Source organism: Eretmochelys imbricata, chromosome 10 (assembly GCF_965152235.1).
Source record: "Eretmochelys imbricata isolate rEreImb1 chromosome 10, rEreImb1.hap1, whole genome shotgun sequence".
In the NCBI taxonomy this organism is placed as follows: domain Eukaryota; kingdom Metazoa; phylum Chordata; order Testudines; family Cheloniidae; genus Eretmochelys; species Eretmochelys imbricata.
The window spans coordinates 81,020,804-81,039,207 of NC_135581.1; the positions used below are offsets into that span (position 1 = coordinate 81,020,804).

At 46.4% G+C, this 18,404-nt stretch overlaps 1 protein-coding gene across 1 annotated transcript in view; it reads right to left on the reverse strand.

Moving 5' to 3' along the window:
* Window positions 1–18,404, reverse strand: part of ITGA11 (integrin subunit alpha 11) — a 127,800-nt gene that overhangs the window by 18,410 nt on the left and 90,986 nt on the right. Inside the window, exons 20-23 of the mRNA XM_077829342.1 lie at window positions 16,860–17,067; window positions 7,278–7,376; window positions 3,784–3,860; window positions 899–988 (exon numbers count right to left, since the gene is read on the reverse strand). Of these exons, the coding sequence (XP_077685468.1) occupies window positions 899–988; window positions 3,784–3,860; window positions 7,278–7,376; window positions 16,860–17,067 (474 nt within the window). The remainder of the gene's footprint in view (window positions 1–898; window positions 989–3,783; window positions 3,861–7,277; window positions 7,377–16,859; window positions 17,068–18,404) is intronic.

An 18,404-nucleotide genomic window follows, 5' to 3' on the forward strand; every position in this document is an offset into this window, starting at 1 on the left:
AACCTGTGTTCTTCTCTCGCCTTTCCAAGAGCAGCCACAAACCCTGCTGCTCTAACCCAGGGCAAAAATGCAGAGTGGTGCCCACACCTGCGGATCCATCACACCTCTGTGGCATGCTCCCCTCTTTTCCTAGAGCTCAGGGAAGCCAGTCAAGGGTAGCTGTAGTCTTCCTGTTCTACAGGCTGGTAGTTGTTGTTGATGGGACTAGCCTAGGTTGACCACCTGGCCCTTATTTTCAGGGACGGTCCCTTATTTCATTGATTTGTGCTAGGGGGACCACCCGTCCCTTATTTGAAGATGCATTGAAATGTATTAAACCTGATCACAAGCACCATTTTAAACATTCAGTTGAAGCTCCTGATAATTGCATTGTATACCTGAGGGCAGTAGAAATGTACACTTCAGAGAAAAAAGACATGATACGCTATGGGGAATGGTTTTTCCCTAAAAAGCCCTTAAAATAAGGCCTTGTCCCTTGTGTTTCATGTGGTTTCCCCTCATTCCCATCTAACACAGGTGGTCACCATGGGCTGGCCACCCCCATGCCAGATTCTCTCCCCTCAAACCTGCAGAGCGCCTCGCCCAGGACACCCCTCCCCACACCCAGCACCCGGAAGCACTTTGCGGGGCAGAGGAGCTGCGGTCGTGTGGACAGAAGTGCAGAGGCAAGAAGCCCTCCCATGGAGACCCTTGACTCCAGTTTAGGGAGCTGAGTCTTAGCCCTTCCATCTCTATGGAACAATTCCAGGCAAACCATGAGCTCAGCGTCCTCCCCCCAGGCAGGGAAACACGGACCCCTGGGAGTCGTGGGTATCATGGTTGAACAAGGGCTGCAGGATTTGGGCCAGATTTGCTCAGCGACCGATTCATCAACCCCCCCGCCACAATGACCACAAACCTGGTGAAAAGGAGGTCAGCTTCGTATTTCAGGTGAAAATTCAGGAGAGCAGCATTATCCTCTTTGGTACTTTCCTGTTCTTCGCTGTCACTGGAAGCCAAGCAAAGGAAAACAGCATTTAGGCCACTCCACACAGCGGGGGAAACAGCCCACCCTGGTGTGAGGATTAATTTGCTGACTCCACAGCACAGAGTCCAAATGGGATGATGGCCCCTAGCTGCTGACAAGGCCTTCTTAGGGCCCATCTCTTCACATACGAACTGTCAGAGTTGGTAAAAAATAGAGGGAACTGCTTTGATTTTGTGCAATGAATTTTTAGGAAGGCAGGGGAATGAGATTAACAACATTCTGCAATTACTTGTGCCTATTTTGGCAGGGGACAGAGGCCCTTCACCTTGGCGCTTACACCAGGCAGGGCAGGTGGGATAGGATCATATAAAAAGGCACTTATTGTTGACACGGCATGATTCACAAACTCTGCAAAGAATTAAGCTCCGCCTAAACTCTAGAGCAGGGATACTCAGACCTCAGTGGTTCTGGAGCCAAATTAGCAATCAACATTACCCCAAAGAGCCACAGTCATGTGAATTCACTGTTTCATTTTATACTTCTCACAGCAAAATGACTAACCAAATATTATTATTTTATCAACTACAATTGGTTAACAACATAGTAAAAGCCTCCTGATGAGCGAATAATTAAATCACACGGTGTTTGCCACAAATCTGACAATTACCTAGGACAGCAATGAGAGTCAGTCAGGGCCAGTGAGATCGCGGGCACATGTATAACTATGGCAGCTGTGCTGGGAAAGTGGTACGCAAACATCTTAAAGAATAACTGTTGAACTTCTAACAAGCAGCACTCTGTGTCCAAAAAGAAACTCGTCCCCCATCACTCTTTTGTGAAAATGGTAAAGAATCACAGGACCAGATGCTTTTTTCTAACATTGAACAAGAAACTTTATTAGAATAAGGGAAATTATGTTCTCTCTCTCTCTCTTCCTCTGTTTCATTGTCAAGCTTCTGCCTAAAATTTTCTCTAGGCCTCTTCCTGCCTGGTTTCTGCTGGCATTTCAGAGTCTCAGTTCAGCATATAACCTCACAGTTCCCATTCTGTTTTATTTTGCTTTGGGGTGTGATTGCCTAGAGTAGAAGACAGAATTTGCAACAGGTAAGCATCTTCTCTCATAGGAAGTAGCTGGTAGCGACTGCTAATAAGGATAGTTCTAATGTATCTAAGGATGTAACTAAATTAGTAGAAAATGATTTAGTTGAATCAGTATAACTCTATAGAATGGATGCAGTTATACTGGTATGAAGGCATCTATGGTGGGAGAGCTGGTTTATAAGTCATGTGGTGTTAGAGGATGAGCCCTAGAGGGTAGGGGCATGATACAAGTTAGGTATGTTCCATGCAGACCTAGGTTATTTGACTGAGGTTCAGGAAACTGGGTTGCCTCTGGGGGCAACACACTCATTCAGTTGTACAGTGTCTGGCTCTAAACCTGCATTCATTGAAATCAACAGCAAAAGGCCCATTGTCTTCAGTGGGTACAGGATCAGACTCTGATTTGCACCCATGTCTACACTGCACACTCAACCCAGGCTCTGACTCAGGTTTGAGCCCAAGCCCCACTTCCATCCACACACAAATCAGTCTGACTCAGGTCAGCAAGCACATAGGACCCAGTTCCTAGCATCCTGATAGGACCCTGAGTCCTGCTGCCACTAAGGTCCAAGCCCTGTCGTTTTGCAGTGTGGACACAACTCAAGCTGCAGGATCCAGTTAGAAAGTCCAGTAGCACAGTATGGACGTGTTAGCATGGCTGTGAGACCCAGGTCCAGCAATTGTAAACCCAGATTTACAAGACAGTGTAGACACTGGTGCGTGGGTTTGGAAACACCGAGCCCAGAAGCCAGGGTCCCATAGACCCGCGTTTACAATGCAATGTAAACATATCCTTGGAAACCAGTTCCGGATGAGTCAGAATTTGCCCTCTGGTGTTTTTCTGGAAGATGCCTAGTAAATGTGTGCGGAAGTCATAGAAAAATGTTACTGGTGAACAAGCCAACAGGAGCAGATTTTCCTTAGTAACTTTTCGCAGGTCAAGGCAGTGAATTTCGGCTACGCAAACCCTCCTCAGAGCACAGAGCAGCCTTGCAAAATTGTCATGTACATTTACTAGACCAGGCACAAAATCTCCTTCGCTGCCCTTTGCCATGATGATTGATACGGGAAACAACAAACAAAAACAAACCAACAAAACCCTAATCAGATTTTACTTGCCTGTCAAAATAATTTACTCATGCTGGGCAAGTGGGTGAGTAGAACTTTACAAGCATAAAGTATTTTTACGGGGAGTGTTTGTGTTTGTGAAAGTAGCTGAATGAAAAGCATTGGCAAGTGTCACTTTCTATTCATCCACACACCCGGGAATATTGCTGGCAGCTGAAGCAAACCATCTATACAGAGCGAGCGAGCGAGCGAGCCATGACTTACAAGTACAGCGCTACATATTTTCTAACAGCCAAAGGTAATTTCATTTCCATATGCTATGCCCAGGGTGCCTCTAGAGCAGAGGTTGCCAGCTTTGCTGCATGATGCTAATAGATACTGAAGATTGAAATGCAGGCTCTTGTCAACTATGAACAAAGCCGTAGAGTATCTGTGCCCTCCAAACTCCCTCCAATTAAAAATCTCAGGCTGCCATTGCATGGGGATGAAGGGGGAGAAGTGAAAACCATCGACAGTTAAGCTGCAACAGGAGGGAGAAGATGACAGGCGCTCTAAGACGAGATCTGTGCAGACAGCATTGTATTTAGTTAGAAAATAAAGGTGATAAATATGTGCAAAGGGAACAGAGAAATAATGCGATCATTAACCTGTTGGCAGTTAGATAGATCTCCATGCTTTGAAGAAAAATAGATTTGCTGAATTCGAAATCCAGGCGAAAAGCCACCTGCGGAGATTAAAAACAGATTGAGAAAAACCACCTTAAATAAATAAAAAGTTATCCAGCTGTCGCAGACACGAGCTTCCCCTCTGCCACTGTCCTTTCCTGATAACCCTATCGCAGCAGAACATAATTTTCCAGCCAGTCACAAAGTGCGTGGGAGAAAGATCACTGATGAAATGTTACAAGAGAGGTTGGCAGGTCTCAAGCAGAGCCATATCTTTCCAGAGAAAACAGCTACTGACTTTGTGGTTTGTGTGTGTGTGTGTGTGTGTTTAAAATTATTACTATTATTTAGAATAGAGAACAAAAAATCCTTTTTGTTAAAGGCCTATCAGGCTCACTGTGCCATACAGTTAACTCACATCTGAGGCATTGTTTCCACCGACGGGGGACAATAAGTGCCAAAGAGATGTTCCAACAACAATAAAATGTCATTAATGGCAGATCTGAAAAAAACGTGGCAAAGACCTCAAACTGTCTGGGATCGGTGCACAGCTGATTATAATATTAGAAGTCTACTCCTGCTCCCAGGGCCAAATTTCCATTTCCAGCTTGTCTTTGTTTTCGCAGGACCAGAACTACCTGATGCCACGCAGATGCATTCTTAGCCCCTGTAGGTCATGAGGAATCGGGCTGCTCCATTTTATTTTATGGCCACGAGCACACAAGACGGCTTTATTGCAAGGTTTAAATTCTAGAGAGGTGAATGAAGCACATCCATCATTTTCGAGCTTCTGACAGGCAAAGGTTTCAGACTAATATATTGTTTTGAGTCTGGGAAAGCTTCTATCATGACCTGCTTCTTTATATTCCAACACTTCAGGCTGTCACCCCATTTTCCCTCTAACATAACATACAGGGAGTTGATATATATGCTAATTCATAGAATCATAGAAGATTAGGGTTGGAAGAGACCTCAGGAGGTCATCTAGTCTGATCCCCGCTCAAAGCAGGACCGATCCCCAACTAAATCAACCCAGCCAGGGCTTTGTCAAGCCGGGCCTTAAAAACCTCAAAGGATGGAGATTCCACCACCTCCCTAGGTAACCCATTCCAGTGCTTCAGCACCCTCCTAGTGAAATGGTGTTTCCTAATATCCGACCTAGACCTCCCCCCCTGCAACTTGAGACGATTGCTCCTTGTTCTGTCATCTGCCACCACTGAGAACAGCTGAGCTCCATCCCTTTTGGAACCGCCCTTCAGGTAGTTGAAGGCTGCTGTCAAATCCCCCCTCACTTTTCTCTTCTGCAGACTAAATAAGCCCAGTTCCCTCGGCCTCTCCTCATAAGTCATGTGCCCCAGCCCCCTAATAATTTTCATTGCCCTCCGCTGGACGCTCTCCAATTTGTCTATATCCCTTCTGTAGTGGGGGGCCCAAAACTGGACACAAGACTCCAGATGTGGCCTCACCAGTGTGGAACAGAGGGGAACAATCACTTCCCTCGATCTGCTGGCAGGGGTCCTACTAATGCAGCCCAATATGCCATTAGCCTTCTTGGCAACAAGGGCACACTGTTGACTCATATCCAGCTTCTCATCCACTGTAATCCCCAGGTCCTTTTCTGCAGAACTGCTGCTTAGCCAGTCGTCCCCCAGCCTGTAGCGGTGCATGGGATTCTTCCGTCCTAAGTGCAGGACTCTGCACTTGTCCTTGTTGAACCTCATCAGATTTCTTTTAGCCCAATCCTCCAATTTGTCTAGGTCATTCTGGACCCTCTCCCTACCCTCCAGCGCATCTACCACTCCTCCCAGCTTAGTGTCATCCCATCATCCAGATCATTCGTTCTATTTTGTAAGATAACTTAGCAGTTTGTTCCTTGTTTAGCAGAAGAGAAAAATATTCATATTGGTAAAACGTGCCACAAACACTGGAGATGTGAAATTTGGCTGCAGATGCAAAATCATATCCACAATCTTCCTTCAGCTCATTCTGAGAATTGCAACATTTAAATTGGGATTTCATTTTGGCTTTTGAAAACCTCCAAGTCCAGGGATACTCAGCTGTCAGAATGGAACTTGTGGTAAAATCACAGGACTGGAGATCTGGGTTTAATTCCTGAATCTGCTGCAGGCTTGCTATGTGACCTTGGGTAAATTACTTAATCTCTCTGTGCCTCAGTTCTCCATCCAGGGTGCCAGAACAGGGAGAGCCAGGGGGCCATGCCCCCCTGCACACTTTTTACCATCGGTAAAGGCAAGCGACGGGGGGAAGGGGCGGAGAGGAGCGAGTGGGGGGAGGGGCTTGGTGGGGGGAGAGGCAACGCGAGAACAGGGCCTCGGGGGAAGGGGCAGGGTGGGGGCAGGGTCTCAAGGGAATGAACAGCACGAGGGTGGGGGCTCTGGGAGAAGGGGTGGTACAGGGGCAATGGAGGGAGGCACCTGGCCTCCCCCACTTTAAGGGACCTTCTGCCACTCCTGTCCTCATTTGTCATATAGGGATAACAATACCTCCTTTCTCCCACCCTGTGTCTTGTCAACTTTGACTGTAAGATCTTCAGTGCAAGGATTCCCTCATTGCAGGTATGTGCAGAGCTTAGCTCTGATCTCAGTTGGACCCTTTTAGTGCTAGTGTTATTTGAATAACAACAAGTGAGGTGTGTCTTTGAGCCCATATATAATGAACTGGCTTTTAACTAAATATGTTAACGCTCATTAAAATGTTTGATCCGTGTTTCTAAAATATTAGCTGATCTAGAACTAAAATGAATTGATAGGGTTAAAAAGAATGATACCGAAGAGTTTATCTGAAATTGCTCCCAGTGAAAACACCCTTAACCATGACCTTTAACCATGAAATTGCTCCCAGTGAAAACACCCTTAACCACGACACGCTCTTCACCAAACTAATACTAGTGAGGTTTCCTTCATTCTGTCTCTCTCTCTTCTTTGTTTTTGCACAAATTCATGTGAACATCTCCAGTATGATGAATGGGGGGCAGAGGGTCCGGTTGAAATGAAAGAGAGAAGAATTTAGGTTGCTCTACCTAACCAGTTAAAGGTGACTCATTTTGTAAGGCAGGAACTCTGGTGAGAAGTTACCAGCTGCAGATCGGAAAGCCAACATTAAACTGTGCCAAAGGATTAAAGTCAAATTCTTTGTCTCCATGTGACTGGTTTTAATTTGGCTGCCTGAAGATCTGCTAGGATTCAATGCAACTTTTATGCTGCTGACACCTCTCAGCTGACCTATTGTCCCCTAACACTGGCGGCATTCTGAAATAGAAAAGAAAGCAAATACTAGTCTTTGAATAATTTTGCTCATCATTCCCAAATGCCGCCATGCCCCCTGCCCACTTTGTGGCACCACCCGGGTTCTGCTGCCAGCAGCCTTTCTGCGGCCACAGAGGAGGGGTCGGAGTGCCCCCTGGGCAGGATATTTCATTTGGACTTGCCAGGTCGAATAACAGAAACTATTTTTACCTTTGCTTTGGCTCGGAAGAAGGGGTAGCTAACATTGCACACCTTCTTGTTGGGGCGCTTTTCTTCATTCATGCATTCAATATTGACGTCTGTATCATCCTGAAATGGAATACAACTGGTTACCAGAAACACCAGAGATACCCACAGCACATTTCTCGTAGCCAACACGCTCCTTGCGGCTGTGTACCCGGACTGGAAAACATCCGAACTGAGGCTCTAAAAACAGGGAAACCACAGTTGTTGAAGGCCAGACATTCTTCCAGTGCAGTTGTGTTAAACTATTATCACATTCACAGAGCAGGCTGCTCTAAAAGCCAATTTCAAATTTCTTGCTTTAAATCCTACTATGGGATTTTAGATACAGAGATGAGTGAAAAAGACCAAATAAAACTGATTATTCTAGGACCAATAATCACAAATAAGAATAGATTTTCTATGATCAAATGTGCTAGAGAAATAACAAGAAATAGCCCAACTTACTTTATTATATGCTGACCACGTTAGTGATAATTGACCGACTTAGAATGTACACTCTTTTGGGGCATCTTTGTGTTCTGTTTGTATAGCCCCTGCCACAGGGAGGTCCTGCTCCCTGACTGGGGCAGCTAGGTGCTATCTTAATACAAATAGTAAATAATCATCACAAGTCAGGGCAATTGCACCTGTATTCCCCTTCTGTGGTCAACTCTCTTGAGTGGAGACAAGGGTACCAGGGTATTTCCAGGCTGTGCAGTCCCCTGACTATACTGTGGCATTCCCAGCAGAAGGCAGCCTGCCTAAGCAGGCCTGCTTCTCTTCTCTCTTCAGAGGCAGTAGACAGTGCAATGGCCCAGTTAGACGTTATCACACAGCTCTTTCTAAGCAAGCCCTTTTAGTGTTAAGGTAAAACCATTACAGAGAAAACACATTAAAAACAATACAAGAACCTACCCGCATGCTAAAAAGCTTCCTGGAGATCAGCCCCTAACTCCAACCAGGGCTCTGGCTGGTGATTAGGCCTCCAACACCTACCCAGGAGCGTTTCCTGTGGTCACCAGTTCAGAACAGCTTTTGCTTGGAACTAGCTCCCCCATGAGTGACTGAGTCCCTCCTTTAGCCAGCTTGGGTCTTTGAAGAGACTGTGACTAGGTAATGAGCCACACAATGGGTTTCTCTTCAAGGTGCAGCTTCCAAAGGATGGCCCTGAAGTGAGACATTTGTATTGCCCTCATCCCAAGTATTTCCTGGGAACCTTGCTCAGCTAAAAGTTCAGACTGTCTGCTCCATTGTTTTCAAGAGTCCTTGGAAGCACATGACATTTCCCAGTGCTTACCTAAGTCCTGTCTCCTCCTTAAAAGATGCTACATACCAGCCCAACATTTGCATTTTAAAGCCATGACCTCTGAAGACACTTTAACTTAGTTCAATATGGCTTGTCCAGGAGATTGCATGATCTCTGTCCCAATAATGAATCAGACAATGGAATAATAAGATAATACAACAAATAAAATAAACTTGCTATATTTAATGATACTGTCAGCAAGGGAATGCTCCTTCAAAAACATGACCTACAGTAATGCTCCAAATAATAGAGCTTGTAACAGTGATGCTGCAGTATAGGGAGGAAAGATGTCATTTTAGCTAAGGCACTGGATTGGGACTCCAGAGCTCTGAGTCCAGTGCCTGGTTCTGCCACAAATTCCCTGTGTGACCTGGAGCATTGCCTTGGTTCCCGTTCCCTACCTGTCAAGTGGCACTGCTTACACTCTCTCCCATCCTTTGTCTATTTGGCCTCTCAGCTCCCTGGGGCAAAGACTGGCTTTTACTGTGTGTTTGTACAGCATCGAGTACAATCCCGGAGTTCGGCTGGAAACTCAAGGAGCTACTTATTACTCTAGTTGATTTGTCTTTGTCATGAACAGTAGCAAGGAGCACATTAGTGGAGCTGAGCTTTCGTAACTGGGAACAATGTTTTCTCTAAGCGCTGCTGCATTGCGCTTACTCTGTTACCTCATATAACAGTTTTCCTTGGTTAATTTGGAGTAATGTATCAGAAAACACACAGCGGACCCTTACATTTTTCTGATTTTGTGGGCAACATGTCCCGTAATTTTCCATTGGCACAACTTTTAAACCACCAAATGGGAGCTATTTGATACCCGGAATGGTTATGAAGTCATTTAGTGGATGAATGAATTCGCAGCAAGATCAGCAGATTTCCCATGAAGCAGGATTTGGAGGTCTCTCTCAGGAATTGCTCGGAGCGCACACTGGAGGGCTTACACATGGTGTCATCCACTCTGAGACTTACTATGCTCCCAGCCAGAATGATGGCTCAAAGCTCTCCAGTGCCTAGACACAATGCTGAAATGACAGCTGAATGATCGCTTGGCTCAGGTTTCTTAGAGGTGATAGTGACTGGAGAGGTGGGGGAAGGGCAGGGCATGCTAAGCTGTTTGAGAACCAGTGATAAAAAGATACAGGCCTTTCATGTAAGCAAAATCAGCCGAAAAGGGGAGTAAGAAGGGAGCCAAAGGGCGGGGCTTGGGGAGCGTGAGGATGAGTGCGAGAAGACCATTAGATAGATGGAGGGTGATGAATGGGGAAATATCTGGGTTATCTGTCACGTATCCTGGCGCATGCCTGTGTGTGCATGTTTATGGTGGCTGTGAAGTTGGATCAAAAGGGCTTGTTAAAGAAACCAAGTAGGAAAGGTAAACCTATGGCCGTGGTAAGGAGTGAGTCCCTCCTTTCTCCAGTCTGGGCCTTTGGAGGGACCAGGAAGCGGAGGGTAGTTAGATGTTTGAAACACGTACAAGAAATGCATCCCCAAAGATGTAAATGAACTGCCGCCCTCACCCAAAGCAGAACGTTGGGAGGAGATCTGGGGCTCAGTTCCATCACTCTGTGGAGTTCCCTCTGCAGAGAGAGGGCTCAAAGGGAACAGAAGCCTTTCCAGGACCAGGGGCCTAGAAAAGGAAGAGGGGTTGGGTGAGAGGGCAGTGAAGAGCTGAGGCTGACTGAGGGGAGGGTGGCATTCCCAGCTTGGGGAGACACACGTGCGCTAGCTTTGATCAGTGCAAAGTGTAGCTGCAGGGGTGCAAAGGGTGGGAGAGGCTGGCCGCCCGAAGTACGTTCCTGGCTGAGACGCTAGGCACATCCAGGGCAGCTAGCCCCTCTTGGATCCTGCCACTCGTGCTGCTGCAACTCTCCATGTAGCGCGCTCGCTCGATCCCAGCTAATGCGCGCACGTCACCTCCAGCTGGGAACTGCGGCCCCAGCTCGAAGGGCAGACATGCCCTGAAGCTACGTCTGCACGGTGACTGGGCCTGTCATCTGCAGCCCATGTAGACATACCCACGCTAGCTTTAATCTAGCCAGCTCGCTAAAAACAGCAAGGAGGAGTGCAGGGTTGGACCGTGCCGAAGAGCCGGCTGTGGGGTTTCCTGGAGCTGGGGTTCTCAACAGTGCTACTGAAAACGGATGGGTCCACCTGCCAAAAGCGGCCTGGAGTTCAGGTGGGTCTCCTTTCTGTTGGGAGGGAGGGGCGGGAGCTTGACACCCATTTCTCTCATCTTCCTGTCAGGAGGCTGCGTTGAGTGTTGTCACAATGGACCCTGACAGCCGTCAGGCCAAGTCCTGCCTTTCCACATGTGCACAGCCCTCGCTGGCCTCAGTCCGTGGGACAAGCATGCACCAAGGGGGGCTCAGGCCCTGACTGCTCAAAGACCACCTGTATTAGGAAGATATAACAGATCAGTGGGAGGCGCTGGGAGTGACAGGACATCCTGCTTAGGGCTCTCAGGGGAGGAGAACGTGCCCCAGAAAACACAAGCCCCGTGGAGTTCACTTCTGAACCTATGTCAGCAGCAGCTGCAGTGGCTAGAGATGCAACTCGAGTGGCTAGAGTTCTGTAATAAAAGGCCAAGATCTTCCATTCATCAAGAGGAGGCCTGAAGATGCGAGTGGAAAAGCTGCTTCTCTCTCAACACACACGCATGCAGGATGACAAAGTGGGTGATGTGGTTATGAAGTTTATAAATCAGAGGTCTTTTTTTGTGAGTGTCATTCCCAGACTCTGACTGTTTCGTTGAGCAAAGCTGGTTTTCAACAGAGCCCTGTATGTCCCAAATACTCGAAACGCATGCGCCGCCTTCAAGCTTCCAGTCAGCATAGCGTTTGCAAAGCAGTATTAGAGTGGCATCGACTGGCCCAGCTGTAAGTCATGGCTCTGTTTCCATTGTAAGCCCATATTTTCAGGGGAGCTATAACTCAGCAGTAAAAATTCATCACTGGCTGAAACTTGGCCACCAGCATGCTCAGCTTGGGAGAATACATTTTTTAAAGTGGTAGGCGTGCAAAAGCAAAGGTGGAACCAAGTTCCTCAGCATCTGAGTGCGCTCAGACACTTACAAATAAAAAAATCGTTGTGTATTCTAACAATGAAAGATTTAACATCCTTAGAAGCTTAAAAGCTAAAAGCATTGATAAACTTATTACAGACATAGAATCGCTAGGCTGGATCTGACATGGGGTCCGTTTTATCCCACACCCTAGGCCAGTACCAGAGGCTTCAGGGAAAAGTGCAGGATTCCCTGTGACGCACTATCATGGAATAGAACAGAGTAGGAGCAGCTTCTTCCTGATCCCAGGCAGTTAGTAAGTGGTTCTGCCCTGGAGCATGGAGGTTTATATCCCACATTACATTTCATCTTCTTTGATGTAATCGTGGAACTTCTTCTTATCAACATATATAGCCATTTCTTTTGCTGCTGGTCTCAGTCATAACTAGTGAAAATGGAAAAGTTTTCACTAAAATCTAAGGTTTCAGAGTAGCAGCCATCTTAGTCTGTATCTGCAAAAAGAAAAGGAGTACTTGTGGCACCTTACAGACTAACCAATTTATTTGAGCATGAGCTTTCATGAGCTACAGCTCACTTCATCAGATGCATTCAGTGGAAAATACAGTGGGGAGATTTATATACACAGAGAACATGAAACAATGGGTGTTACCATACACACTGTAACCAGAGTGATGAGGTAAGGGGAGCTATTACCAGCAGGAGTGTGTGTGTGGGGGAACCTTTTGCAGTGATAATCAAGGTGGGCCATTTCCAGCAGTTGACAAGAATGTCTGAGAACAGCGGGGGGGGGGGGGGGAGAATAAACATGGGGAAATAGTTTTAATTTGTGTAATGACCCATCCACTCCCAGTCTTTATTCAAGCCTAAATTAATTGTATCCAGATTGCAAATTAATTCCAATAAAGCAGTCTCTCGTTGGAGTCTGTTTCTGAAGATTTTTTGTTGAAGAATTGCCACTTTTAGGTCTGTCATCGAGTGACCAACGAGATTGAAGTGTTCTCCAACTGGTTTTTGAATGTTATAATTCTTGACGTCTGATTTGTGTCCATTGATTCTTTTACGTAGAGACTGTCCAGTTTGACCAATGTACATGGCAGAGGGGCATTGCTGGCACATGATGGCATATATCACATTGGTGGATGTGCAGGTGAACGAGCCTCTGATAGTGTGGCTGATGTTATTAGGCCCTATGACGGTGTCCCCTGAATAGATATGTGGACACAGTTGGCAATGGGCTTTGTTGCAAGGATAGGTTCCTGGGTTAGTGGTTCTGTTGTGTGGTGTGTGGTTGCTGGTGAGTATTTGCTTCAGGTTGGGGGGCTGTCTGTAAGCAAGGACTGGCCTGTCTCCCAAGATCTGTGAGAGTGATGGGTCATCCTTCAGGATAGGTTGTAGATCCTTGATGATGCGTTGGAGAGGTTTTAGTTGGGGGCTGAAGGTGATGGCTAGTGGTGTTCTGTTATTTTCTATGTTGGGCCTGTCCTGTAGTAGGTAACTTCTGGGTACTCTTCTGGCTCTGTCAATCTGTTTCTTCACTTCCGCAGGTGGGTATTGTAGTTGTAAGAATGCTTGATAGAGATCTTGTAGGTGTTTGTCTCTGTCTGAGGGGTTGGAGCAAATGCGGTTGTATCGTAGAACTTGGCTGTAGACGATGGATCGTGTGGTGTGGTCAGAGTGAAAGCTGGAGGCATGTAGGTAGGAATAGCGGTCAGTAGGTTTCCGGTATAGGGTGGTGTTTATGTGACCATCGTTTATTAGCACTGTAGTGTCCAGGAAGTAGATCTCTTGTGTGGACTGGACCAGGCTGAGGTTGATGGTGGGATGGAAATTGTTGAAATCATGGTGGAATTCCTCAAGCGCTTCTTTTCCATGGGTCCAGATGATGAAGATGTCATCAATGTAGTGCGAGTAGGGGCATTAGGGGACGAGAGCTGAGGAAGGGTTTTTCTAAGTCAGCCATAAAAATGTTGGCATACTGTGGGGCCATGTGGGTACCCGTAGCAGTGCCGCTGATCTGAAGGTATATATTGTCCCCAAATGTGGAATAGTTATGGGTGAGGACAAAGTCACAAAGTTCAGCCACCAGGTTTGCCGTGACATTATTGGGGATAGTGTTCTTGACGGCTTGTAGTCCATCTTTGTGTGGAATGTTGGTGTAGAGGGCTTCTACATCCATAGTGGCCAGGATGGTGTTATCAGGAAGATCACCAGCGGATTGTAGTTTCCTCAGGAAGTCAGTGGTGTCTCGAAGGTAGCTGGGAGTGCTGGTAGCGTAGGGCCTGAGGAGGGAGTCTACATAGCCAGACAATCCTGCTGTCAGGGTGCCAATGCCTGAGATGATGGGGCGTCCAGGATTTCCAGGTTTATGAATCTTGGGTAGCAGATAGAATATCCCAGGTCGGGGTTCCAGGCGTGTGTCTGTGTGGATTTGTTCTTGTGCTTTTTCAGGGAGTTTCTTGAGCAAATGCTATAGTTTCTTTTGGTAACCCTCAGTGGGATCAGAGGGTAATGGCTTGTAGAAAGTGGTGTTGGAGAGCTGCCTAGCAGCGTCTTGTTCATATTCCGACCTATTCATGATGACGACAGCACCTCCTTTGTCAGCCTTTTTGATCATGATGTCAGAGTTGTTTCTGAGGCTGTGGATGGCATTGTGTTCTGCACGGCTGAGGTTATAGGCCTTCATTAGCTCTCAAAAATGATTTGGTTCTGGGCTGAGTTTGAGATCATCTGGTTATATCCGGTTAGGCCCTTGACAGCTCTCCTGGTTTTATTGTCATGTTAGATTCCAATCCCGAGATCTCCACAGAAATAAGATCTGCATCTATTTTTCCCATGTATGTTTAGCCTTGATAAGTAAAGAGACACAGTGTTTTCCCTGTTATAATGCATACTTAACCAGCTACGTCTCAGGAGTTAGAGTGAGAACTGTGTGAAAGAATACCAGGTTCACTGTGTGCCCGACTCTGAGGATGACGTGTAGGCCAGGATCTGGGATATGTGTGTAAAGGCTGAACATCAGGAAGCATGGAGCACCAGACAGCTGCACTGCCAAGACATTAAGAAGGAGAAAATGTCTTGCAGATGAGTAATGCAATGCTCTTGGATTAATCCCATCTTTCTTCGCTACAGCGAAGCATCCCAGAGCCACTGGGAGGGTTTGGAAGATCATCTGACTACTTCTTCACTCTCCTTCTCCTGACCTTTCTCCTCTTAGAAAGTGAGGAAAGGAAGAAGGAAATCTGAGGGAGTGATTAAGAGGAAATGTGGTCGTGAGGTTAAGGCACAGAACTGGGAGTCCGGGACTCTCAATTCTATTCTTGGCTCAGCCACAGAGAACAGGGAAATTTAGGCCAGTTAATTTAAACCCCTGAGTTTTTAGAACAGCTTTCAGTTCTGCAAGGAGAAATCAAGTACTAAGAATCTTATCTAGCGATCTTCATCAGGAGATCCCCTGGTGCTTTAAAAAGGAGGTGTAATGCCTAGGGGTCCGGTGGATCGAAGGGCAGACCAGATCAGTGGTGGGAGTCACACAAAGGTCTGGTAGCCAGGAGATCTAATCCAAGAGGAAGGTATAAGGGGTTGGCTGGTGGGGTGAGGCAGCAAGTCAGAAGGAGGTGGGGCGGCAAGGCAGGGTCAGGCGGGTCCGTGAAGCTAGCAGCAGGCAATGGCTTGTTTTGCTCAGACATGGCCAGAAAGAAAGCAGGAAGTTTATATCGGGTCACCAGCCAATCAGGGTCAAGACCATGTGGCCAATCAGGAAGCAGGCCGTGGAGCACTGGTAGCTGGCCCACTCATGTCTGTGAGGTCCCTGGTAGTCTGACCTAGTGGAAAGGTATGATGGCCAAGGCTGCTTGCTGAGAATCCAGTGGGCCTGGGTTTGGAACCAGCGTCCCGACAGGAGGTCAGTATCATTATCCCATTTTACAGATGGGGAAAGTGAGGCACAGAGATGGGAACTGAAGAGCCAGGAATAGAACCCAGGTCTCCTGACTCCCAGTCCAGTCCAGTGCCCTATCCATTAGGCCATGCTGTCTAAATAGAGGCCAGCCTGAGGTCCATGTTTGTCCTTGAGGGTACACGTTTGTCCCATGGAAAGCCTGTTATGAAGTGTGATTAAAGTGCTGCATTAGGCTTGTGCTGAGCCCTCTGTGTATGCTGGAATTTCACTCCCGGTGTTTAATTTCCTTGTCTACAAAATGGGGATAATTGGTTGAAACAATAATTAAATCCTCTGTAACCATGAGTAATATGAATTATAAAAATAACTAGATGAATGTGACATGATGGGGACAAACCACCATGGCTTCTGTAAGGGAAAATCATGCCTCTAATCTCCTAGAATCACTGAGCATGTCAAAAAGGTGGAGAAAGGAGAAATAATTAATATGATTTATATGAACTTTCCAAAAAGCTTTTGACAAAGTCCATCATGAGAGGTTATTAAACTAAGTCATCATGGGTGAGAAGTCACGTTCTGTGATGGATTAGACAATGGCTAGGAGAAAGCAAATAGGAATAAACGATACACTTTCACCATGGCAGCGGAGGGGCAGGTGTCCCAAGGTTCTGCACAAGGACCGGGGTACTGTAAGATATTCCTTAATGATCTGGAAAAGCGGGTGAACAGCAAGATGGCAATATCTGCAGATGGTGTGGAATCTTGCTGGTTACTCAAGACTAGAGTAGGCTTCAAAAAATGTTAAGGGGACATGGCAAAAGGGCAGATGAAATTCAATGCTGACACACGCAAGAGAATGCTCACTGGAGAGATTAATAAGGGGCAGCTTTCCCCATAAATTGCCTTTTTTGGAGTTTCTTGCATCTTCCACTGAAGTATCTGGTGTTGGCAACTGTCAGGGATGGGATCCTGGGCAAGATGGACTTTGGGTCTGATCCAGTCTGGCAATCCCACCTCACTGGAGCAGAGGAGTTGTTAGGCTAAATTAATCTGTTTACAGTGAGTGTGGAAGGGGCTATGGAAATGCAACAGAAGAGTAATAGTGTTGAGCCACTGCATTGAATAACACACACTACTTTGGAAATACCTCCCCCTTACAATCTAATGACTCCTCTTTCTGTGGCCCAATTTAATTTCCACTAAAGTCCATGACAAAACCCTCATTAGCTTCACTGGTGCAGGCCCAGGCCCACGGATGGCCATTTCTTTTTCTTTTTTTACTGGCAATGACTTGCTCCCAACACAAGTGCCAACCGGAGAAGACTCTAAAGGTGTTCTTACCTTCTGAATCAAGCTAGCAAACTGCAGATTTCTTGAGAAGGAAATGTTGAGGACGGTGCTATATGCATTTTCGCCTTTGTTCTCCAGCGTAGCTTCTACAGCCACCCTCCTCCTCGTGCTCTCTATGATAAAAATGGAGGTATCAAAAGATAGTGTGTAGGCGGCGCAATCCGATGGTGACTTTCTCAGTACTCTTCTGCAATACTCCCTGCAAGAAAAGCACAGCATTAAACCAGCGGCCAGGTTGGCACTGTGATCAGAGGACTTCATCTGTGAAAGCTTTGGAGAACACATAGCACATAAGATCTTATATAATCAGGGGCTCCTTATACACCCAAGAGCTTATCTGCGGACATGGGAGGCAGTTCACACGATTAGTTTGCATCGACACACAGGAAGTTGAGCTCTGAGCTGCTCCAGTTAGGTAAATGAAGGTGTATCTTTTCTACTGCATTTAAGCTGGTTAAATAAACATAGTGATCAGTTTGTACATAAGCACGCTGGAGATGCTGTCTTTGCGTCCAGCTATTAGAATGAATGTGAGACGCTCTGGACAACAGCTGTATGAGCTTAATGCATTAGACACGAAGAGTATGGGCTAAGTTTTCAGATGCCTTTAAACCAGCCCCTAAAAATGTGTGCAAATGTTAGCATGTCGGCAAAACTGTAGGCACGCTTGCATTTGGCCATGAACGTTGATACTCAGCTACCGACCTGGGTACACAAATGCATATCGGTTCAACCAAAATAGGGGTTTTTGTATGTACTGCTGCACGCATAACCGTTTTGCAGGTGGAAGAAATCAGAGGCCCTGTTTGAAATCAGGGCTGACAGGCTTGCAAGCATATTTCATGTAGATGAACAAGTTGTGCATCACTGCATTTGGAGGATTAATGAAGTCTCCTTTACAGGGCGGTAGATTGCTACATGCCAGATGCCTTAGGGAGCAAAAGAATGAGTTCCAAATTGGAGAGTCCAGTCTAGTGGGGACAGGGAACATCCCCTGCCACTGGAGGGGAAGTAGCTCGTTTGTTCCTACCACAGTGCCCCTTGTGGCAGAGCAAGGGATAGCAATAGTGGGCTTTCAAGGGGGGTCTTCTCCAGATCTCCTTGGCTTCACAGTGTCTTCTGTTGAGGACCATTGGTGAGAAGAAATACTGTATAGGAAATGCACGTGCACACTAATGAAATAGAAACATGATTGAGTTGCTATTCTTTCTTCAAAGCTTAGAGGGTTTTTTTATCTTGCCAGAGCTGAGCTGAATGTCAGTAAATAATGCATCCCAGCTCTGTTTATTAGTCTCTCTGTGAACTGGGCAGTGCCCTTCCATTTCATAAATCCTTTACAACTGCCTGAAGTGCTGCCATAAATCCAATCTCTCTCCTTATCACCACGGTAAGAAGAAAAAGAAATACTCATTCGTGGCTGGGAATGCTAGTGCAAGTAAATCTTTGCCCAGTGCGCCTGTCATACCACAGGCTACTCTGGAAGAAAAGGAATCACATGGTTCTAAATAGAGTAGCTATGAACTCTCTTTTGCTGTG